This window comes from Choloepus didactylus, chromosome 1 (assembly GCF_015220235.1).
Source record: "Choloepus didactylus isolate mChoDid1 chromosome 1, mChoDid1.pri, whole genome shotgun sequence".
Classification (NCBI taxonomy): Eukaryota; Metazoa; Chordata; class Mammalia; order Pilosa; family Megalonychidae; genus Choloepus; species Choloepus didactylus.
Genome location: NC_051307.1, coordinates 139882297 through 139908158, shown reverse-complemented (window position 1 = coordinate 139908158; position 25862 = coordinate 139882297). Strand labels below are relative to the sequence as shown.

Here is a 25862-nt window from a genome sequence, read left to right as displayed (position 1 = left end):
CCATATTCCCATTTGTAGCTAAAATGGTTTCTCTTCTTTCTAAGCACTTTTGTGATTAAAGGCCCTTAAATATAATATAATCCCATAAAGTTATTATTGATTTTAAGACTTTCTAAGCCCAAGCATTTTAAATTAGTTTAAGGTTCCAAGAGCCCATTTTATCGAGATCCAATTGTCCTGAGAATTCTATATGCTAGCTCTGGTGGAGATGGTCCTATATTGTATCATCTTCATTCCAAAAGACTCTAAGGAGCTCACTGAGAAAGCTGAAAAGTCAATTATATTAGGTCGAACCATATGAAATTTTATATATTTTGAACAAAAATAGAAAAAAGGAAATTTCATATGTTCACAGAAGTATGCATGGGAGTTCCATACATGAGTGAATGATTTAATGAATAACTGAATAGCTTAATAGAACAAAGATATATTTTTTTTTCTTCTTGGAAAGCTTGTACTTCTTTAAACTCTCTCTCTCTTAAATCTCTCTCATAAACGGAGCCATTTTTTCCCAACAGTTTTTATTAAGTGGAAAGGCACCCAACTGATTCAGTACTTCCAGAGATGTTCTAAACAAACAGTAGAGCAAACTTTTCCAAACTTCACCCTTCCTTTCTAAATGTGACCCAGAATCAAGAGGGAAGATCATCTCAGCATGATTCTTGTTTGTATATCTCAGAGTCTGCCTAAAGCCTCATTTTTCTTGAATTCCAGTTGCATTAGAAATGATGAAAAATCCTGCATAATTTTTATCACTTTGTAAAAAACAAACCTTAAAAGAAACTATAGCTTTCTTTTAAAAACAAATGTTTGAGTGCACATTACCCCATTGCTTTTAAGCCTAGGAAGAGTGAAATTAAGAAGCTATATACATTTTCTTCTAATATTTTTATGATTTTTATTTTTGGAGTTAGACTATCTGGAATTTATTTTGGTACATGACATGAAAGTGAATTATATAAAGTAATCAGAAAAGGTTGTTTTTATATAACAGATAGATAATAATTAAGACAGTGCACCTGGGTTAAAATCCATTAGCTCAAAGTCTAGACTTTCCCACTTAAGGAAATTATTGCCTAAACCCAGAGTGAAACTCTTTAATGATCAACTCGGAATCCATGCAGTCCAATCTTTGTTATGTATTCCTGGAAGCAATCATACCTTTTCCTAGAAATGCCTTTATCTCTGGGTGGTCTTTAACTTTCAGGGGCATCTCAGTGCAGACAAGGCAGCTTAGATTTCGGTTCTGCATTAGGGCAGGTTAAGGGATGTAGTTTCATTTGAATCTAGTTTAGGAATGATCCTGGATCCTTTCAGACCTGGTGCTGACTCATCCTCAGAGAAGAGCTGGCACATCCTCTTTAGGGCCACTCTGGCATGCTGATCACTTCAGCTCTTCTCTAGAGCATGCCCAAGCAGTTGAGGTCAATATGGGACTTTGGCTGACTCTCAACTACCCCAAATCCCTGGAGGTGGCTCAAAATTGCTCCACCTCAGAGATTTCCTGACCAGACAAGACCTGGGAGTAGACTCTCTTTGAATTTAATACCCTCAAATCAAATAAACACACAGAAAAGGAAAAAGACATTAAAGGTAGCCTGTTTGACAAAGTAGACCATTATCCTTTGGATAATCAGGAATGGGCTGTAATGAATATCCTTAATGTATAAGGAAGACCTTTTAACGTTTGTCAGGGTAAACTCATCTGAAGGAAATAGGAAATAATAATTATTAACCTCTTTTCTTATCTTTGCTAATAACAGCAGTTCAGAGATGGGGAAAGTGTCATGCAAGAGAAGTCTTTGACATGTACATTTTTTCTCTTTGACAACTCATTTAAGTCATCATAGTGGGATTGTCTTATCTAAAAATAACTGAAGATCCTGATCTCTATCTTTCTCCCTGTTAGAAATATGTGTATGTTGTGTGTTTGTGTGTGTACAGCCATACAAACATGCATACATACATATATGCATATACATCCTCTGCAACACTGTCTTAGTGGCTTTGGTATGATGTACATTACAAAATTAGAGCTGATGTAACATAGTATCTCGTTATGCCTCTCCTCCCCCACCACCACATGCAAAAATCCCTGAATTAGATCACATTCAATTTCTCATGGAACTCATCATTTTATGTTAAATAAATATTTTTATTGTTTTATTATTACATAGGGAGTTATTCATACCAATAACTCCTACTTTTAAATTCAATTCTTGCCACTTTTTGTCAGAACTCACATGTAGGCTAAATTTTAATTTTGATTTCCCCCTTGTCCCCACCCCTGCCACTTCACATGAACAAATAGCCAACTTCCAGGACAAGAAGGCATTTTTTAATGGTTTCCTCATTACACTGAAAATGTTTAAAATTCGTGGGTTCCACTTCCTTGCACATTTACTTCATGGAGCTCTAGAAGCCACCCAGGCCATGAGGAAGGCTAAGGCTGCACTTGAATGTTTTCTCACATGTTTCAAAATACTATTTAATCTTTGCATTAACTCATAAGTCTTGTCCAAAGAAATGACCAAGTCAGATGGGGACTTAGTATTGCTGCATTCCTTTTTTATTAAAAAATGCACTAGGAATCTCTTAAACAACTGTTTTTTTCAATTTCAGGAAATTTATGGGTATTGCAGCCTGGGTGGTTAATAACTATGATGAGAGAGTTAAATTTTCTGAAGTGTCTAACTCATTAAGAAATGTTTCCAAACATGGTTCTACTACAGTTAATATAAAAAGAACATTTAATTTTTCCCACCTAAAAAAACTTGATTTTATTGGATTGCAAGCTTTGAGCTTTTATATAAAGGACTCAAAGATTGAGCTGCTTGCAGTTAAAAAAAAAATAAACCAGGAAAAAGGAGGGGGGCAGAATCCTTTGTTTCATAGTCCAATGACTTATTTAATTAAGTAATTGACCACCATGAGCATCAAAAATGCACAGCTAACCAGATGGGCTGTAATAGTGGTTGTGAAGGCTACTAATAACAGTGATGATGTTAATGGGGAAAAACCTGGTCACAGAGATTTAGCTGACAAGGTACAAGGTGAAATCATAGTTTACATGGCTGAACTTGAAGACTAGTTTTTAATATGAGCCATAAAAATCTTATCACTTGCCTGAAGAATGGCATATCAGGATCTTTACAGTTAATGTTTAGTCTTGATAGCACGTTTCATAAGTGCGTTTTATATAATGGGTGGATTTTAATCAAAGTACATAGTGTGGGAGATAGTGTGCACTTTAATAAAGTACTGCACGTAATTTTTATACTTGAAGCTAAAAATAATTTCTTGGCACTGTTGATAGCTCAGGCAGCAACACGTGAAGTATAACTTTCATCAAAATTCTCCAAGGACAAAAGTGCTTTTTTTTTTTTAATTATTTTGCACTTTGAAAGTTATGGCAACTATCCAGATTTTTTTTTTTTTTTTTGAGGGTTGGAGAGCAATTAAACTGTCCAGAGTATTTTTAAAGTCTCCTGTATAAATTTCTAACATTTGTCCTTAAAACCCATGTAGGTTATGTCATATTCACTCCACCTGAAGGGCAAAGAAACACTTGCTTTTCTGAACTAACTAGAACTTAAGTTTCTTAAGGTCAGGGACCTTTGATTAAGTTCTTGGATCCCACATAGCAATTGCCCAGGGTTTCACATGCAATAGCCATTCATACTAAAGTTTTTTTTTAGATTACAGAATATAATATTTCATTTAGCTCTATTTAGAGGACATTAAGGTTTTAAAATTTGAAAGATAAAAATTTTGAACTGTAAGCATTAAACAGCATGGTCCACAAACAATGATTTTTTTTGCATAGAACAGGGGAATTATGTTCCAAAAGAAGGGAATAAAGGATCAGAGATTAGTGTATCTCAGAAATAATAAAAATATAGTTTGGCTGGAATACACCTTATATGAGAATAATGGGTGGGGCAGGGAAGGGAAGGGCATGGGGTGGGGGTGGTGGGGAGGCTGGAGAAGTAGATGACCACAGAGTCAACCCGGAGGAAGGTTTTGTTAGCAACGAAAAGCCATTAAAGATTTTTTAGCTGGGGAGTGATAGTGACCAGAGTTGCACTTTAGGAAGACTGATCTGGCTGCAGGATAGACTAGATTTAGGAGAGATTAGAGTTGGGTGAGACAGGAAGTGGGAACCAATTAGGAAATTAGTTTAAGTAACTGTTGAGGCAGTGGATCAGAGTGTGAACTAAGATAGTGGCAGCAAGACTGAAAAGGGAAAATAAATATAGGAGATGCTACCAGAAGAAGGTACACCACCTGGCCTTTGCCTAAGGAGAGTGTAAAAGACTTTACGAAAGAAACGAAGCATCAGAGATAAATGTGAAATTCTGACTTTGGATCATTGAAACATTTCAGATTACATTAGCAGAAATAATAAAGTCAAGAGAATGATGGCTTAGAGGGGGAGATGATGAGTTTGATGTCTGACATGTTAAATTTTAAAAGTTTGTGAGACATCTAAGTGGAAAAAGCAAGGTAATGCAGATGTCAGAATAGTAATATAAAAACTACAAGTTATTTATTTACTAAAGTCTTCAGGACACCATGATAAATTAAAATGATCATCCATTCATTTATGATTATTCATTTATTCAACACATTTTCTGAGCACCTATTGTGTTCCAGGCACTGTTCAAATTTTAGGTGCTGGGGACAATGAACTGAAAAAAAAAAAAAAAATGAATGAAAACAAACAAACAGTCATACAATCTCTGCTCTGAGAGAGCTCATATTTGAGGTGCAGGGGTGAGAGCAGGACTGACAGGAAAAGGAAGGACACAAACCATAAACAAGAAAAATACAGAATGTAAAGGCAATCATAGTTACCTTGATGAAAATAAAATGTGATTGGGGGATACCCTAGATTGAGTGGCTCTGTTTATTTAATAAAATATTTTAAATGGATATAATTTTAGAGGTAATGTTAAATGTAATACTTGTGTTATTGAAAGTAACTATTTCTCCCAGTATTCCCAATTTTTGCAAGGGACCACAGACCTTCTGGATAAAGATTATAATTATTCCTTGCTTGAAACTGCTTACAGCATAAAGCAATCTTAAAAGAGATTGTAAAGTGGGAATTGTGACTATAAATCATAAGATTATGGTGCCACTCAGGAGGAAGTTTTTGTTGCCATCAAGAATAAAAGATCTGCAAGTTTCTATCACAGAAGATTTTTGTATACAACTAAGTAAAAGTGACATACTGGCAAACAGCTTAACACACAAGAAGCCAACCCCATGCCTGCCATTCATAGAATAATGCCACAAATAATCTTGAACCATCTTCTTTCTTTGCAGTGTTCCCAGCTGGCATTCTGCAGCCCCCATTCTTCAGTGCCCAGCAGTCTAACTCATTGAACTATGGAGGCATTGGCATGGTCATAGGGCACGAAATCACCCATGGCTTCGATGACAATGGTAAAGTACACTTGATATTTTCCGTTTTCTGAAATAGATCCTAATACATTTGATTCAGTAATATAATTTATCAATACAAAAACATTCATCAATGCATCATTCAGCTATATAATCACCATACTTGCATTGTTCCTTTTAAGTTGTTGCTTAAGAAGATCAAAAATTTCTAATAGTGAGGTAAGCCATGTGGGTTATACACTCTGACAGAATAAAGCAAATATATTCTTTGGAAAAGAGTGTGACATTTGTCAATGTCAGTAATACTCCTGGTCTTGTTTCTTGATTGCATATGTCTTAAGCTCTCCATATCTTAGAGAGCAGGGTCCTTGTCTTAAAATTAGATGTAAAAATCAGAAAGTATTGTGAATCCAACTGGCAGTGCACTTAAGACTTTTAAGTGCTCTTGGTCAGACTTTTTTTTTTTTCTAGCACATTATACCTAGTATAAATTTCAGGGCCTTGCAAACACTACACACTTATATGTGCAGCCCCAAAGGGAAAATAAATTTAGAGTTCCAATGAAAGTTGAGAGGAATAGAAGTAAAGGCATGAGATGTATATGAAAAGGTGGTAACTGAAACAAGGACAGAGATTAGTTCACAAGTAGAAAGAGAACAATAGAGAGTAAATAGCTAAGCCTTAATTAGCCCCAACTTTAGGGGGCCAGGGAAAGAGAAGGGAATAGGAAGGATATAATATCAAAAAGGACTTACTAAGCATCTATTAGCTCAAACTATATAGCAATCTTAAAAGGTAGGTGTTAATATTTCCATTATTCAAATGGAATAAAATAAAAGCACACAAAGGACTTGCTCAAAATTACAGTGCTAGAAATTGGTGGAGCCAACCTTCATGGCTCTTTTTTTAATCACTGCATCATAGATAAATAGAAGAAAGATGATGAAAGTCAAATGCCAAAAAGTATGACATACGTAGATGCTATTGAATCTCGAAAAGGGGTAAGATCATTGTCGTTTAGGGTTAGCATGAATGCCGTAGGGAAATTAGGGGGGAAAAGAGATTTTTTTCTTTGTGCTTAAAATATAGGGAACCTATGAGCCCATGGTGTCTCACAAAGGGTTTGGGGGATATTAAATGAATTCCAGAATAAAAATGTTGACCCTTTTTATTGTCCTTTTTAATCTCTTAAAACATCAAATTAAACAGACTAGGTTCAGGTGAAAACCATCCAACAAGGCACAATTTCAGGAGCATTTAATCTGCCAGATAATGAGCCACATGGGTCTCTTGCTCAGTCAATATGCAGGTTAGTCAGCAAAGAAAGCCCTGGGAATCAAGGCTTCATCAGCTCTGTGGATGAGGAGGGGCAATGTTTTCTTGCATCATCTGCCTGATGTAATATCTCTCATGCAGTGATATTTCAGTCATTAAAATTATTTTTTATTATGAAAACATACTTATTATATTATATTTTAAGTATTTGGCATTTTAACCATTTTTAAATGTACAATTTAATGTTACTAGGTTGTGATGTAAGAACGTCATTCACACTGTTGTGCTACCTTCACCATTGTCAATTAATAAAATGTTTTCATTACCCAAAACAAAAACTCTGTACCCATTAAGCAGTAACTTCCCTTTACCCCTCCCCCAACCTCTAGCAACCTCTAATCTACCTTCTGTCTTGATTAATTTTGTTATTTAGATATTCTATATGAGTGGAATAATATCATGTATGTCCTTTTGTGTCTGGGTTATTTGACTTAGCATAATGTTTTCGAGGTTCATCCATGTTGTAGCATATGTCAGAACTTCATTCCTTTTTTAAAATTTTTTATTACAGAAGTCAGTTTACAGAAAAATCATGCATAAATTTCAGAGTTCCCATATACCACCCTATTATTAACATCTTGCATTAGAGTGGTACATTTGTGGCAAGAGATGAAAAAACACATTTAATTGTTCTATTAGCTATAGTCCATGGTTTACTTTAGGGTTCACTGTTTGTATTGTATAGTAATATGGATTTTTTAAAAATTTTTATTCTAGTAACATATGTACAACCTAAAATTTCCCCTTTCAACCACATTGAAATTTTTCTAGTTTGCTAATGCTGTCAGAATGCAAAACACCAGAAATGGATTGACTTTTATAAAAGGGGGTTTATTTGGTTACAAAATTACAGTCTTAAGGCCATAAAGTATCCAAGGTAAGTCATCAGCAATCAAGTACCTTCACTAGAGGATGGCCAATGGTTTCCTGAAAACCTCTGTTAGCTGGGAAGGCACATGGCTGGCATCTGCTCCAGAGTTCTTGTTTCAAAATGGCTTTCTCCCAGGACATTCTTCTGTAGGCTGCAGTTCCTCAAAAATGTCACTCTTAGTTGCTCTTGGGGCATTTTACCTCTCTTAGCTTCTCTGGAACAGAAGTCTGCTTTCAACAGCTGTCTTCAAACTGTCTCTCATCTGCAGCTCCTCTTCTCAGCTCCTGGGCATTCTTCAAAGTGTCCCTCTTGGCTATAGCAAGCTCCCTCCTCCTGTCTGAGCTTATATAGTGTTCCAGTAAACTAAACAAGGCCCATGCTGAATGGGTGGGGCCATGCCTCCATGTAAGTTATCTAATTAGAGTTATCACCTACAGTTGGATGGGTCACATCTCCATGGAAACATTCAATCAAAGAATTACAATCTAATCAACACTGATACATCTGCCCGCACAAGATTACATCAAAGATAACGGCGTTTTGGGGGACCTAGTACATTCAAACTGGCATAGAAATATATGTTTCAGTGCTGTTAATTACATTCACAATGTTGTGCTACCATCACCCCCATCCATTACCAAAACATTTTCATCATACCGAATAGAAATTTTGTAACAATTAAGCGTTAACTCCCCATTTCCTACCCTCAGCCCAGACCCTGGTAACTGATACTCTAGTTTCTGACTATGAATTTGCTTATTCTAATTATTTCTTATCAGTGAGATCATACCATATTTGTCCTTATGTGTCTGGCTTATTTCACTCAGCTTGATGTCTTCAAGGTTCATCTATGTTGTTACGTGTATAAGAAGGTCATTACTTTTTAGGACTGATTATATTCCATTGTGTGAATATACCACATTTTATTTATCCATTCATTGGTTGTTGGATACTTGGGTTGCTTCCATCTTTTGGCCGTAATGGAGAATACCACTATGAACATTGGTCTGCAAATATCTGTTTCAGTCCCTGCTTTCAATTATTTTGTGTATGTACCTAAAAGTAGGATTGCCAGGTCATATGGTAATTCTATATTTAACTTTCTGAGAAAAGTTAAGTTTCCTTAGACTACACCATTTTTCATCCCCACCAATAATGAGTGGGTGTATTCCTATTTCTCCATATCCTCTGCAACACTTGTTTTCTGTTTGTTTGTTTGTTTTTAATAGTAGCCATTCTAGTGGATGTTAAATGGTATCTCATTGTGGTTTTGATTTGTGTTTCTCTAAAGGCTAATGATATGGAACATCTTTTCATGTGCTTTTGGCTATTTGTATATCTTCCTTGCAGAAATGTGTATTCAAGTCTTTTAACCCCCTTTTAAAATTTGGTTGTTTGTCATTTTGTTGTTGAGTTATGCAATTCTTGACGTATTCTGGATATTAAAGCCTTATCAGATATGTAATTTCTAATATTTTTTTCTCATTGTGTAGATTGTTGTTTTACTTCCACGATGAAGTTCTTTGATGCATAAAAGGTTTTAATTTTTTTTTATATGATACAATTTTGCTTTTTTTTCTTTTTAATTTTTTTGGGATTGTTCAGATACCATACAATTATCCAAAGATCCAACATGTACAATCAGTTGCCCCTGGTACCCTCATACAGCTGTGCATCCATCACCGCACTTAATTTTTGTTCAATTTTTAGAACCTTTTCATTACTCCAGACAAGAAATAAAGTGAAAGATTAAATAAATAAATAAATAAAAAGAAAAGAAAAGGAAACTTGAATCCTCCCATATCCCTAACCAACCCCCATCAATTGTTGACTCATACTGTTGGTATAGTACATTTGTTACCGTTTATGAAAGAATGTTGAAATACTACTAACTGTAGTATATAGTTTGCAACAGGTATATATTTCTTCCCTATATGCCCCTCTATTATTAACTTCTAGTTGTATTGTCATACATTTGTTCTGGTTCATGGAAGAGTTTTCTAATATTTGTACAGTTAATCAAGGACATTGCCCACCATAGGATTCAGTTTTATACATTCCCATCTTCTGACCTCCAACTTTCCTTCTGATGACATATATGACTCTGAGCTTTCCCTTTCCACCTCATTCACACACCATTTGGCACTGTTAGTTATTCTCACATCTTGCCACCGACACCTCTGTTCATTTCCAAACATTTAAGTTCATCCTAGTTGAACATTCTGCTCATACTAAGGAACCACTCCCCATTCTTAAGCCTCGTCCTGTGTTTTGGTACCTTAGATTTCATGTCTATGAGTTTACATATTATAATTAGTTATTATCAGTGAGACCCTGCAATATCTGTCTTTATGTGTCTGGCTTATTTCACTCAGTATATTGCCTTCAAGGTTTTGTCATCAACCCATTTTTTTTTAAGATGGTTTTGTTCAGACACCATACATTCCATCCTAAGTAAACAATCAATGGTTCTCTGTATGGTCACATATTTATGTGTTCACTACCTTCACCACTGTCTGTATAAGGGCATTTACATTTCTTCCAAAAGGCAGGAGGGAGAGTCAAAGAAGGTAGAGAGACAAAACAAAGAGGAAAAAAAATGTCAGCTAGGAAGTAGCAGAAGGAAAAGTAACCTTAAATCAAAGTAGAGTAAAGAGTCAGACAACACCACGAATGTCAAGTGTCTAACATGCCTCCCCTATCCCCCCCTCTTATCTGCATTTACCTTGGTATATCTCCTTTGTTACATTAAAGGAAGCATAATACAATGATTCTGTTAGACACAGTCTCTAATTTACATTGATTGCATCCCTCCCCCAATGCCTCCCCATTTTTAACACCTTGCAAGGTTGACATTTGCTTGTTCTCCCTTGTAAAAGAACATATTTGTACATTTTATCACGATTGTTGAACGCTCCAGATTTCACCAAGTTACACAGTCCCATTCTTTATCTTTCCTCCTTTCTTCTGGTGTCTCACATGCTCCCAACCTTCCTCTCTCAACCGTATTCATAGTTATCTTTGTTCAGTGTACTTACATTGCTGTGCTACCATCTCCCAAAATTGTGTTCCAAACCACACACTCCTGTCTTCTCCTATCACTCTGTAGTGCTCCCTTTAGTATTTCCTGTAGGGCGGGTGTCTTGTTCACAAAGTTTCTCATTGTCTGTTTGTCGGAAAATATTTTGAGCTCTCCCTCATATTTGAAGGATAGCTTTGCTGGATATAGGATTCTTGGTTGGCGGTTTTTCTCTTTCAGTATCTTAAATATATCACACCACTTCCTTCTCACCTCCATGGTTTCTGCTGAGAGATCCACACCTAGTCTTATTAAGCTTCCTTTGTGTGTGATGGATTGCTTTTCTCTTGCTGCTTTCAGGATTCTCTCTTTGTCTTTGACATTTGATGATCTGATTATTAAGTGTCTTGGCGTAGGCCTATTCAGATCTATTCTGTTTGGAGAACGCTGTGCTTCTTGGATCCATAATTTTATGTCTTTCATAAGAGATGGGAAATTTTCATTGATTATTTCCTCTATTATTGCCTCTGACCCTTTTCCCTTCTCTTCACCTTCTGGGACACCAATGATACATACATTATTGCACTTTGTTTCATCTTTAAGTTCCCGGAGACGTTGCTCATATTTTTTCATTCTTTTCTCCATCTGCTCCTTTGCATGTAGGCTTTCAGGTGTTTTGTTCTCTAGTTCTTGAGTGTTTTCTTCTGCCTCTTGAGATCTGCTGTTGTATGTTTCCTTTGTGTCTTTTATCTCTTGTGTTGTGCCTTTCATTTCCATAGATTCTACTAGTTGTGTTTTTGAACTTTCAATTTCTGCCTTATGTATGCCCTGTGTTTTCTTTACAGCCTGTATCTCTTTAGCGAAATATTCTCCAAAACTTTTTGAATTGATTTAGCATTAGTTGTTTAAATTCCTGTATCTCAGTTGAAGTGTACCTTTGTTCCTTTGACTGGGCCATACTTCGTTTTCCTTAGTGTAGTTTGTAGTTTTCTGTTGTCTAGGCATCTGACCTCCTAGGCCACCCCAATCAGGTTTTCCCAGATGAGAACAGGCTCAGGTTGTAGAAGGAGGAAATATTCAGTATCTGGTTTCCCTGATGGTTTTTCTTAGAGGATTGATATACCTGTGTTTTTCTGCCCAGCAGGTGCACCTGTCAGCCTGTCACTGCCTGTGTAAGAGGGTGTGGCCCATGGCTCTCCTACCCCAGGCTTTGGGGTCTGGTTCTGGTTAAGGCAGGCAGTAGAGCTGAGCCCCTCCCTTTCCTCTTGGGAAGCTATGCCTCCACCAGAGAGATCATCTGCATATCAATAAGTTCTTTATTTCTCTGACTTTGCTGATCAAAGTGTTTTGATTTTAAAATGGCTGAGCTGTCTTTACTGCAAAGCGCTATGGGCTGAAAATGGCTGAGGTTTTCTCCACAGAGAGAGAAAGGGACAGAAAAGCTCCCGGGTTCACCCATCAACCAGAGATAGCACCCAATCCTCTGGGCTCCCCATCCTGAGGCAGATATGTCCCCCGACTCTCCCAAGGTCGGTTGTCACCAAAAGCTTCTGTCTGCTTGTTGAGGATTCGCTGTCGGTATTGAGGAGTTAACTTTAAAACATCAGTTGGAGCTGGGTTGAGAGAGTGCTGCTCTCTAGCACCGTGAGGCTTCCATGAGGGAGGGGCTCTCGGCTCTCAGCTCTCAGCGCGGGTCTGCAGTTTTACTTACAGATTTTATGCTGCAATCAGGCATTTCTCCCAATTCAGGTTGGTGGATGATGAGTGGACAGTCATGTTTGTCTCCTCCAGTTATTCCAGGTTACTTACTAGTGTTTTGGTCATTTATGGATTGTTCCCGGGGGGGTTAACAGTCTTCCACTCCTCTCGATGCTGCCATCTTAGCTCCTCTAAAAGTTTTTAATTTTGAGGAGTCCCACTTATCTTTTTGTTGTTGTTGTTGTAGTTGATGTTGTTGTTGCTCATGCTTTGGGTGTAAAGTTTAAGAAACAATTGCCTAACACATATTCCTGAAGATGCTTCCCTATGTTTTCTTCTATGAGTTTTATAGTTCTGGTTTTCATATTTAAGTCTTTGATCCATTTTGAGTTGATTTTTGTATATGGTGTGAGGTAGGGGCCCACCTTCACTCTTTTGCATATGGATATCCAGTTTTCAGCACCACTTGTTGCAGAGATTGCTCTTTCCCCCAAATCAGTTCACCATAAGTGGAGGGCTGATTCTGAACTCTAAATTCAATTCCACTTGTTTATATGTCTGTCCTTAAGCCAGTACCATGCTGCTTTGATTACTGTGGCTTTCTAATAAGTGTTAGGTTTGGTAAGTGTGAGTCCTCCAACCATGCTCTTTTTTTCAAGATGGTTTAGGCTATTCAGGGCCCCTTACCCTTCCATTATAATCAGATGCTTGGCTTTTCCATTTCTGCTAAGGAGGCTGTTGGAATTTTGATTAGGAATGCATTGAATCTGTAAATTGTTTGAGTAGAATTGACATTTTAACCATATTCTTCCATTCCATGAATACAGAGTGCCCTTCCATTTATTTTGGTCTTTTGTTGCTTGTGCTTTTGATTTTATATCTAAGAATTCATACCAGGTTCTAAAGCTTTTCCCTTTTTTTTCTCATATGAGTTTTATGGTTTTAGTTTTTATATTTAGGTCATTGATCTATTCTGAATTAAGTTTTGTAAATGGGGTGAGGTAGGAGTCCAGTTTGACTATTTTGCATTCTATATCCAGTGTTCCCAACACTATTTGTTGAAAAGACTTTTGTTTCCCCATTGAGTGTACTTCTCCAGAGAGTGGGCCCTTGTCAAAAGTTAATTGGTGACAGGCATGAGGATTTATTTCCAGGCTCTCATTTCTAATCTATTGCTCTACATGTCAGTGCTTATACCAGTACGACACTATTTTGATTACTGTAACTTTCTAGTACAGTTTGAAATCAGGACATGTGAATCTGCCAACTTTGTTCTTTTTTTCCAAGATTGCTTTTTTCCTCAGTCCTTAAACTTTGAATTTAAGATAGCTTATTGTTTTGCTTCAATGAATATGTTACAGGTAGAAATTTTAACAAGGATGGAGACCTCGTTGATTGGTGGACTCAGCAATCTGCAAATAATTTTAAAGACCAATCCCAGTGCATGGTTTACCAGTATGGAAACTTTTCTTGGGACCTAGCAGGTGGACAGCACGTATGTCATCAACATTGTCTTGGAAAATTTTAGATATGTTAAATATTAAATGAATTATTTTTGCTTTTCTTAACAATTAATCCAAATGCAGTTAAGGAACTTTTTTCCTTCTAACAGCTCAATGGAATTAGTACACTGGGAGAAAACATTGCCGACAATGGAGGTATTGGACAAGCATACAGAGTGAGTAATGTTTTCTTCCCATTTTAGTGGTTTGAGTGTTTACAATATTTATTCACCCACTTAAAACTTTTTCAAAAAGAACTTCTAATAATGTTCACTGGTGCAGATGAGGATGTAGGATTATTTGTTTGCCATGGAAATGTTTGGGGAAGGGGGAAGGAGTTGCCCATTGGTGGTTGCGTCAGGGAAGAGGAAGCGTTGGAGCAGTGTGGGAGAGATGACTGGGGGTGCCTGCAATTTAGGTAGTGGCCAAGGATGATCTGAGTGTGAAGGCTGGAAGGGTTAGCGGGCTGCAAATTTCCAAAAGAATTAATCTCAGCCAGTTCCTGTTGAAAGATAGATAGATTCTTGCTTCTTTGCATGCTTGGTAATTTTTAATTGGATGGCAGACATTGTGAATTTTACCTGTTTAGATGTTTAATATTTTTGTATTCCTATAAATATTCTTGAGATTTAGTCTGAGACACAGTTAAATTACTTGGAAATACTTTGATTTTTTTGGTTCTGGCTTTTACAACATATTAGGTGGGACTGGAACAATTATTCCCACTGCTGGAGCAAGACTTTATTGTGTGAGTCTTGAGGTTTTCCATTCTTACTGGTAGGAACAGGCATTCTACCATGTCCTGTGTGAGTGCCAGGTCCTTTTTCTCTAATCCTTTTGGTTGGTTTTATTCTCTGGCTTCAGGGAGTTTTCTCAACACATGCCAAGATCAGTGCTCAGCTAAATACTCAAGGGGGGACCATTTGTGATCTCTGGAGTTCTTTCTCTGCACAGCTCTCTCCTCTCTAGTTCTTTGTCTTTGACATCCTCATATACTGAGCTCCTTCTCCTAAACTCAAGCAGTGTGTTGGGCTCTGAGACTGGATTTCTCCTCCCTATGTCATGATCTGGAAAGTCTTTCAAGGCAATAAGCTGGGGCAATTGGAGGACTCACCTTTTTTGCTTATCATTTCTCAAGGATCACTCTCCTTTAGATTGACGTCAAGAATTGTGCAAACTATTTTGTACAACTAGTCCGTTGTTTGATTGTTTCTGCCAGGAAGTTAAATCCAGTTGCCATAACTCCATCTTGGCTGGAAGCAGAAGACATTAGCACTCTTATGCTCCCATGGTTGATTCTAATGTACAGTGAGATTGAGAATCGCTGCTGTAAAAATCTAGCCAAAGTCTGGATTGATAGTACTTTCCCTAGATATCCTCACATAGATCAACTGCAGGTTGGAATAATGAACCAAATGGCAATTGTGCGAATATTTCATTACACTTTGAAAATACGTGAAATCTAAAGATGTAATGTCCCACCTCCTTATAAGATTGTGAGCTCCCTAAGGGGGAGCAGGCCCAAGCCCTCTCCATATCCCCCACATAGTAGAGACTCAATAGTTCTATGCTGATGGCAAATAGGAAGATTTGAAATATATTTTATGCTTGTCTAATTGGTCACCTTCTTTATATTAAATTGGAAGTGTTGTCAGTCCCTTTCTTGAATATATTTAGCAGAGGAAAACTACATTCTTCAATAGTGTCTATAAATCCATAAGAATCAAGAATATTTTCTGACATTCAAGTAACCTAAATTCCTTCCTCCTAAAATAACTGAGGTTCAGTCTATCTATCCTGTCTTCAGGGGACCAGAAGAGTTACTTATCCTTATCCTTAGAATCACAGGGTAATAGATCTGAAAGCAATCTCTTGAGTTTCTGCAAAAATCACTCAACTTGTCTAAGTCTGGAATGAGTCTGTTTTTTGCTAAGAGTGGTAACTAAGCTAAACATGGCTATTGCAGATCCCCTTGGCAATTCATTCCTCCAACTGACTGAACTTACCTATCTATAGAACACTGAGATAATGTTTTTCAGCACTTATTTAATGTCATCCATTCATTCAACAGACATTATTGGTCATCTGACATGTGCCAGGCTCATGTCAACTGCTATTCAGTATCCTGTTCTTTTCAGAGCATTTGTAAATAAATTCTAGCTATTCTTTCTAACCCATGAAATAGTTGTATGTCACCATATCTACATGTATTGCTATGGTGAGTCTGTTATAAAAGGTCAATTACTTAGTTACATGGTTCCTTCCATAGCTTTAAATGTAAGTTTAGAAATTATAAACAGCTTGTTTCTATTTCATTAACTGCCTAGGCCTACCAAAATTACATTAAAAAGAATGGTGAAGAAAAATTACTTCCTGGACTTGACCTAAACCACAAACAGCTGTTCTTCTTGAACTTTGCTCAGGTATTGTATCTTTCTTGATTGATAGATATGAAAATCATTTTGAGCTGCAATTTCACAGTAATTTAGATATTGCATGCTGAATTTTCTTGTTTTAATTAATTGTGGCAGAGCATTTGATTTGATCAGCTTTATTGTGTATTACAGACTGTCAGATCATATTAATGATAAATAATTATGTTCCTGGTTGCCTATTATAGAATATTATTTGAAGAGTAAAAGGCTGAGGAATGTTGAATTCCAATTTATTTTTTTGCAGTGGGAAGTTTGCTTTTCCTCCAACTTGCCCAAACAAATGATCCTTGATTGTGCCTGAGATCAGCACTTTGTTTCTCTATCCCTGTCCCTAGGTGTGGTGTGGGACCTACAGGCCAGAATATGCTGTCAACTCCATTAAAACTGATGTGCACAGTCCAGGCAATTTCAGGTGCGTTGGGACAGAGGCATCGAAGGTGCACCGGTATTGGCTCCATAGCTTCCAAACTTGGAATTTGGCTTTTCCTAAGATTGTGTAACATTTGGAAATCCAGTGGTGTTGTTCATTTGATTGTTTGTTGAGAGTCAAAGAACACATTAGGATAAATACCATGTTTACACAAGCATAGCGGATTGATAGTTGCTCTTATTGTCAGAATATATGGGACCCAGGCTCAGTGCTTAATGGATTACAACAAAATCTTCACCTCAAGTATCACAAAGACATTTTAAGATCTTGTGAATGGCTGAAGCCTAAAATCAGTGTGTAGCTGTTCCAAAGAAAGATTTCCATTCAACGTAAGGGGAAACTTTCTACTAAATTAGAGGTTGTTCGACATGGGTTAAAGTTTTTCCGAAAGCTCCAGATGCAAATAAGCAAAGTCAGAGAACAATCCTTCAGGGATGCTGGGGAAAAAGGCTTTACAGAATGGAAGGCCTTCCCAAATCAAAAAGTCTAAGAGAACAATGGATTGAAAGAGAATCATCCTAACCAACATTTGAATATTATATACTAAATCCCTACATATCTAGTTTTAAGACTGTGTTCCTATTGCTACCTCTTTCCCAGGTACTGTAACTCTTAATCACTAAATCCCTGCTCAGCAACATCTCTGAGGCAGGAAAATTAAAAAAAAAAAAAAAGCCTTAAAATTGTGTAGAGTGGTTGGAAAAAGGAGTTGGAAAACAGAATTAATGGGCTAAATTTTGAAAGCCCTACCTAAAATAGACATGAACAAACTGGACTGATCATTCATTCCTGGGAGAAGGCCACATTCAATTATAAAGCAGTAAAATAGCACATTTAAAAATCAAAGAATGTACTCACTTTGTTCTGGTATCATCGTTGTCATCATCATCACAATCTAGTATTTGCCTGAACAGTTATTTCAAAATTCACTAATACAGCAATGATGTATTGTAGGCCTGCAATGTGTATAATCCAGGCTAAATTTAGTACTGCTAAGATATCCAAATTAACTGCTTTTTAGATAATAAACAACAAAAGTTATTGGATCAATTTCCAGTATAGTTTATCCAATGAACTTTTAGTTTTAATTTTAAGTTGTCATTTTTTCCTTCCGTAGTTAAGTTGTTTAAGTTGTCATTTTTTTCCCTTCAGTAGTTAAAGTGTAAGAATCTAATTCTGAAGATAACAGAAAACGTTTATAAGCACACACAAACCACCACAACAATCTAATTTGTCAAAGCTTTGCCTTGCATATCCCCATGAACAAAGCATACATTCGTAAAAATATAGGTGAATTTAAGTAATACTGTAATACCTTGTAAAACCACGTACACCTGGCTTCCTCAGAGAATTGATTAATTTTTCGATAGCGAAAGTTTTTCTCTTTTGAGTATTAACATTTTTTATCTTAACCATTGGATCGACATTCCTTATTCAAAATACGTTTTCTACCTTCCTAACTTAATACAATATACTGAACAGAATCTAACTTTTTCTGGATGACAGACTCTTGTTATGAATTTTAGCTATGGTTTCATTGTTTATTTGTTCAGTGAAATCCTTAAAAGCTAAAGTGTGTGGAATTATTTATTCCTACCATAAAGAGCCACAGATGGTGACGCTTTTTGACTTCTCATTTTGGCTTTTTATTAGGGCTTTTCTGTTTGTTTCTTACCTTGTTCTCTTTCCTGTCATTAAACTGCCTACCTTTAGCCATCCCACATCTCCATTCTGATTGCCTCAAAAAACAGATCATTATACAATAGGGTAAAAATAAATGCAAACTTTGTAGTAAAAAACACTTGAGTTCCAACCATGGCTCTGCCATTTACAGGCTGTTACTTAACCTCTCCATGCCTCAGTTTCTTCAAATGTAAAATGAATATTAAATTATCACCAGAGTTGCTAGGAGGATTAATGTTGATGTATATGAAGTGCCTATAACAGTATATGTTTGATAATTAGTATTAAGATTAGTTTTAGAGGAGAGGTATGAACAGAGTAAGAATTCCTATGAATAAAATACATGGCCTTTGCAACATTCCATATAAGCTGATAGTCAAAGGCTTTTTGTTGCTCATTTCTTGTGTTCTGCATAGTTCAGGACATCAATAACTGGTCACCAGTTACTTGATATATATATATATGACTGTTTTCTACTCCCAGTTTTAAACTGAAACCAGTTATTTTATTACAAGCATTTGAAATTATTTATAACTTTTATTTTCTTTGTTCTGGCCCCACAGATGACTGTTTGTGACTAGTCTTCATTCTTAATAAAAGTAGTATGTGATATTTCTTCAAAAGGGTAAATGGAATGCCAACCTTTTGTCAAGGAAATTAATATTTTCTCTGGAGGTAGAGGGATTTCCTTGGCAAAAGGTTGAGGTTACATTTAGTTTTGGAAACAGGCTGCTTCCTGGTTGTACAAAGTAAAACAAAATTTTAAAAGAACTAGAGGGAGATTTTGTAACTTTATGCCTAAATAGCCATGGTTTTAAAAACAAAAGGCAAAGTATACTTGATATAATGCTAAACCTATAACAAACATCATGTTTTTAGCTCTACCCTAAATTGTTTTATTGTTCCCTAACTAAAGCTTTATGTACTTTAAAATAAACTTCTAAAAACTTTATTATTAAAAAAACAAATAAACAAATAAAATTATTTTCCCTAAAGTTAGAAACTGAATCCACATTTAAATGTTGACTCCTTTTGGGAAATCCAGTTTTTGGTTAGCCATCCACAGTCACTTCAGGGGACAGTTATTTGTTATGATAATAATTACTATAATCTATAAACATGTTCCTAAAGATATTCAGATGTAATATTTCTATATAAAATATAAAAATTTAACAGTATTTCTAAAAAAAATTTTTGAAACAAGCCCAACTAGTGTTACCAATGTGTATGCCACCTAAATAGTAATGATGCTAACTTAGATGCTTTGATTGCTCAATATTATCTTCCATTTAGAAAAAAAAAGGGGGCACTTTATATAACACTGTCTCACAATGCAAGAAATACTATCCACAGGATAATTAATATTTTAGAAAAATATTCTTTCTAATGCTTTATGCAGACATTTTTCAGGTAATTAGCCTTTTTTGTACCTTCTTATTTTATGACTTAGCATGCTAGGCTAGACCTTACTTGAAATTCTGATGTTTATTTCGTAGATCTTAAATATTAGCATCAGCCTCTGATATCCTTATAATATCAGTATGGATTTTGCTGAGACTTACAAATGTCCTGTTAGTGTTTGTTAACTGATACCCAATACATAGGAATCTACTCTGGCATTTATTTCTGCATGAATTTGTAGTGGAATATATGCTGGCCAATGTAACTTTACTTCTAAGAAGCATGAAAATTAGCCAATGATGAAGATTACAGGGTTAATCATGAATGATAACTTTGTAGCCAAGACATTCATTTAAAAGGAATAACCAAAGGGTGCCTGAGATCTGTTAATTGCAAAAAGTACATTCAGCAATTCAAAGATCTAACTAATTTCAGGCAGGAGTAGTCAGATATGTGTTAGGATATAAAGTCGTTTCTTGAAAACATGATGATGTTCAATGCCATATCTCTTAGATATTTTGAACCCAAGAGATTAATTGACAAGGAAATAAAATTAACCACATAGTTTTCATATAGCATGAAATTCATGTACATACTCTATGTAATATTAATGAAATATGATCTATTCAGAGAAAGGATTTATTTCATTAATAATGTATCCACTTTTCAAAATGGACTATTTATATCATGCATCCAAAGAGTTGATGTTGTAAGCAGTCAAGCTCTAGAGTCCTAGAAAAGTAATGAAGCCCTGCTGCATTAGGCTTTTTGCATTTGCTGACATAATGATTCAGAATCGAGGTATCCAAGTGCAGCTTTGGGTGGAAGGAGATGAGGGGAAATGGAGATGGAGAGCTGGGTGCACGTTGGGTTGAGTGTCTCAGCATTGCTACCTCCCGGTGGTGTTTTGTGAAGACTTTCTTTCTTTGAGTTTCTTTTTTCTTTTTTCTGTTCTTTTAAGTTATTTATTATGTTTCAGAGAAATGCAGAATTATATCATGGGTTTGAATATTTTTTTTGAAGGACTTGTCCCTCATGGCAATATCTAAGATGCTGTCTTTGGAAAATGTTCTAATAAAATAAAAACAAAAAAAGTACAGCTGGGCCAGTCAATAACTCAAATGTTGACCCTTTCAGCGAGGGAGCTTGCTCTGCAGCATGAGGAACAGTAAGGCCAATGTGATGACGTCCCTGGGCCACTGTAGAGGTTTTCCTGAATTGGGAGGGGAAACAAAAGCTCCCTTCTAACTTAATAAAGCCTAGACTCTAGAAGACTAAAGACCAGTGCAAATCCCTGATGGCTAAGATCTTTTGACTCCTCCATATACAAGCACTTTGAGCCATACATCTGGAGTGAGTTTGTTCTTGAACATTCAAATATAAGAAATGACATACTTTTTTTTATTAAATTAATTCAAGCTGTAAAATCCCACCCTCAGCCAGGAGGTGGTGAAAAATTTAATTTTTAGTGTACTCCTTTCTAGGATTATTCAGGAATCCAAACTGCCTAGAAATTAGGAAATTGCCCCCATCTTCAGCCTGCCATGTCTGAGTGATCCATCTGAACTCGGGGAGTCTTGAGCACTCAAGAGTGCTCTGCTCTAGAGCCTCAGGAGCCCAGCTCATCTTGTGTTCCCAGCAGACGCATGTCATCCTCTCAGAGATCCTCTGAGGGCCCTGCTTGGAAGCGGGAGGCAAGTCTTTGTCATTCACACAGTCCACCATTTGGATGCCTCTCCAGTCTTGGAGGGGCCAATCTTCTTCCTCTTGAGTGGACTAACAGATATCAATTCCCCAGATCTGGCTCCACCCTACCTCCACTCCCCATCCCCCTGCCCCCCACGCACCAAGGAGATTCCTTTCAATAACTCTTTGAGTCCTAAAAAACAAACAACCAAAATGCTGTGTGGCGGTGATGGTGGTGGTGGTTGGAGGACTGCTAATGTAATGATGGGCAAAACGACGGGAAGACAAGACTTTTTGCAATTCCATATGAATCTCTCTTTCCTGAAATGGGGATAGAAAAAGGAAATGCTGTCTTTATCTGCTGGTTGGTCCATAGTAACAAATAAACAAGCAAAAACCACTAAGTAATGTTTTTCTTCATAATGCCCTCTTATTCCAATACATGTAGTCACCCTAACCAGGTCACAGATTCCTTCATTCAATGTGCACTGAGTCCTGCGGTATACAACTCACTGTGCTAAGCATAGCGGTAACAATGGGAGCGAGAACTATGGGTTATTTTGCCCTTATGGAGATTACAGTATAGTGGGTATGTCAGACAGTTAAGAATGAGAACAAATAACTGTAAGAGATAGTACAGGTGGGAGGGACTAATTTAGTCAATATTCAAAGAAGACCTCTATGGAAGTGGAGAAGGATGTAGCTACTGGGGAGTAGTGGGCTTGCCGGGGGTAGCAACCGCTAAAAAGGGAGGTCTGAGGAATGGAAAACAGGTCAGCATAGCTTGAGCCTAATGAGGAACAGGAAGAGAAATGTACTTTGAGGAGGCTGGGAAGGCAGGCTGGAGCCTCGGGACCTCAGAGGCCATGGTGAAGAGTCTGAATTTCCTTCTAGCCTCTGGAAGGTTTGAAGTAAGAGGATTATGTGATTTGATTAAAATGTTTAAAGACCACTCTGGCTTGCTGTGTTGAGGATGGATTGGAGGAGAGAGGAGAACAAGGTTTATAAACATCCTGGTATATCCACCATTTTAAAAAATTTCAATAAATCAGAATATACTCTCATGTCCCTTGTACCTAGTCTTCCCGCCACTCCAGTCCTCTTGCTTCAGATCCACAAAAGAGGAGTATGGAAGGATCAGTGAGTGAATAGCCTTTGGCCTCTCTTCCTCCCAGCCTCTTCCTCCCAACCCAAGGTGGGTGGTGAGATGGTCCCCTAGGGAAGAGAAGGGAAGGAGCCGGCTCAAGGTTGATATGGAAACATCACCTCTGCATCATTGTACTGACCCATCTCTCCCCTCAAATGCTGCTTGGTGCCGATAATGGGTTAGACAGTATTGTTTTGCCTACTGGGGTCAGAGATAAGAAGAAATTGGTATTTCGCCAGTCCTTTCCAGTTATTCAGGCTGAATCCAGTTTCTGATATCTTAGGAGTTCTTTTGAAAGAAAAAGAAAATAATTCACTATCTTCCCTATTAAATCAAATCAATGCTTTCCTACTCAATCAAGCCACCAAATATCTATATGAAGCCTATTATATTTAAGTTGTTATGTGAGCCCTTTTAAGATGTAATGGGAGATCATATTTTTGTTCTTTGACCAAACTCTTTGTAATAACCTCAAGTCCAAATATGAATTACCTGGTTATTTTATAAACACATAAAGTTTTTATAAATTATTATTTCCCCATGACAACCATAAGATGCAAGTGCTATTATTGTATGCATTTTACAGATAAAGAAACTGAGGTATATAGATTAAATAAATATAGCTCATGACCAGGATTCAACCCATGCAGTCTGTCTCCAGAATCTGTGCCATTAATCCTACACTTTGTTACTTCTCTTATGAATTCTGTTAATGAGAAGGAGCAGACTCATTCTACCAGCTTAATTTTTGGTTTTTCCTTTTAATCTGCATGGAGAAATTCTAGGGAGCTTTGACAGAGTACGAACATAGAATGCCAATACTCATGGTGAATTGTTTGTTTGTCTTGAAGGATAATTGGGACTTTGCAGAATTCTCCTGAGTTTTCAGAAGCCTTTCATTGCCTCAAGAATTCATACATGAATCCAGAAAAGAAATGTCGGGTTTGGTGATCCTCAGAAGAAGCAGCACACAGTTGCTAACACCACAGAGATGGGGAACTCTATCTGAGAGAAAATGGGCCATGGATATCATTGTAATTACTTACGGGTAATTAACAGAAAAGAGAGACCCTCGAAAATAACTGCTTCGGGATAATGAAAGCAAAGTTGGGTAATTGTGGACAGGGTGCAGAGTGAGGAGGAGGTCTCATGTCTGTCAAATCAATCACTTCTTGCTGCGTAAATAATGCTTAGTTTCTAAAGATGATATTACTGTTCATTTCTGTTTTTTACATGGGCTGTCCTTTTGATATTGTCCCTTGGAATCAGTGTTAACCAGTTGCTGATATAGACTGGGATTTCTAGTCAAAGGGAGAAAGAAGATATTGAAGAATACATTTGGGGCACCAAAAGCACAGCAGTGATGTGATAGTTAAAAATACATTGCCTATGTATTTGCTTTTTACTTTTATTTGCAACTCTTATTCTCGTTCAAAACACTTCCAAAGAATCCTTATCCATATTGGGGTCTTGGGGCTTATACAGTTTTAAAATAATTTTTCCGGTTATCATTTATACATTCTGAGATAATTTTGTTTTAACACTCTTAGGGCAAAAATGAATGTCTAATACTGTCTTTGTTGTACCTGCTTTGACTGAGGAGATTCTTGGGGGCCCCTGCAATTTTCTAAGCAATTTCTTGCTCTTTCAAAACTGGTCTTTTTAAGAGATTTGTAGTAATGTATAAATAATAATTTTTATATTTAATTATTAACTACATGTATGACTAAGTAACTGTTATTATAGATACTCATTGAATATTAAAGTTTTGTTAGGGTTCTTTATTCTGAGATAAACAGTTTTAAGCCAAGATGTATAAAGTGATGTACAGATGAAGAACTGAGATTTTTTAAACTTAAAAATCATATTGATGAAAAGCTTTATGCACAAACTGGGGGTAAATATTACCATTGGATGGTTGTCTAGAGATATAATACTTCTGGTTTATAAGCAGGATTTTCAAAATTAAGTCTGTCCTTGAGAGTAGCTACTATAAAAGGGCAAAACTGCATCTATGTAGTGCCATGGCTCCTTATCATTTCAGGTTTATCATCTGATGAAAATATTTTGATAATAAATTGAAATTGTGAGTCCATGACAGCTTCCCAGCTTTGGAAAGTGCATTTCTGTATAAAAATGGGAGGCTTCGGCTCCTCTGATGGAGTTCTGGAAAGGAAATGTCTAGTCCCTTTTGGCAATTCTTCTCTTGAGGCTTTTATGCTCCTTTCTTTTCCTATCCTATTGGCTAGTTTAGTTTATTTCATTACTTAAGATTTTACAAAAAAAGGCACACCTCCAAAATCCTTATTTTCCCTGATAAAAGACGGAAGTGAGAGAATTTCTATCCAAAATACGGGTATTGGTTTTCATGTCTCTTGAAAATTGCTCACTTACCTTTTTAAAAGAAGCTATTGGAAAAAATATACAAAAATTGCATAAAGCTTATGCATTCAGCTCAGTTTTCTCCAGCAGAGCACAGCCTTGTAATCAGCACCTGTAAGAAACAGAATATTGCTAGCACCCTAGAAACCCTAGAAGTCCCCTTTGTCCCCTTCCTGTCACTTTTCCCCTCCAAGAACAACTACTACCCTGACTTCTTATGCCATACATTAGTTTTGCCTGTTTTCATCCTTTATATAAATGAAATCAATCAGTAAATATTTGTGTCTGGTGTCTTTCACTCAACATTGCACTTGTGAGATTCATCTCTATTGTTTTGTTTAGTTGTCGATCATTAATTCTCATTGTTGAAATATATTCTGTTATGAAACTACACTACAATTCATCCATCTTGTCTTTGATGGCCACTTGTGAAGTCTCTAGTTTGAGGCTATTACAAAGAGTGCAGATGAACAAGCTTGCATATTTCCATCTTTTTTTCACTTGAGACTTTAGTGGACTCATTTCTCAAGTTCTTCTTAAAGTTAATTATAAATATTGAAAATATGGTTTCAGACTATCCATGGATATCCTCATTCTTTTCCTCCTCTTCATCACCAACATTCCCTTAGATAATGGATAATTCAAGGAATACTTATGACTTATTTCCTTAAAATAAACCTGAAATATACCCACCTATATTAGTAGTTTGAGCAACTGGAGCTTCCAGCTCTGAATAAAACAACTATCTGTGAATTATTTCACTCTCATCCTGTCAGAGCAGGTAAAGAGTGACTAGTACAAGTATGGACAGTATAGGAATTCTCAAATGCTAGCCCTTTAAAACATCAGGCTCCTATCCCTAGG

At 36.6% G+C, this 25862-nt stretch overlaps 1 protein-coding gene across 3 annotated transcripts in view; it reads left to right on the top strand.

The window, feature by feature from the left end:
* The window catches only part of MME (membrane metalloendopeptidase), a 134580-nt gene extending 109304 nt beyond the window's left edge, over positions 1 to 25276 (top strand). For all 3 annotated transcript variants that reach the window (XM_037842128.1, XM_037842136.1, XM_037842143.1), the window contains exons 18-23: positions 5332 to 5451; positions 13694 to 13827; positions 13945 to 14010; positions 16162 to 16257; positions 16605 to 16681; positions 23468 to 25276. In XM_037842128.1, the coding sequence (XP_037698056.1) occupies positions 5332 to 5451; positions 13694 to 13827; positions 13945 to 14010; positions 16162 to 16257; positions 16605 to 16681; positions 23468 to 23567 (593 nt within the window). In that variant the 3' untranslated portion in view covers positions 23568 to 25276. The remainder of the gene's footprint in view (positions 1 to 5331; positions 5452 to 13693; positions 13828 to 13944; positions 14011 to 16161; positions 16258 to 16604; positions 16682 to 23467) is intronic.
* Positions 25277 to 25862: the final 586 nt, after the last annotated feature.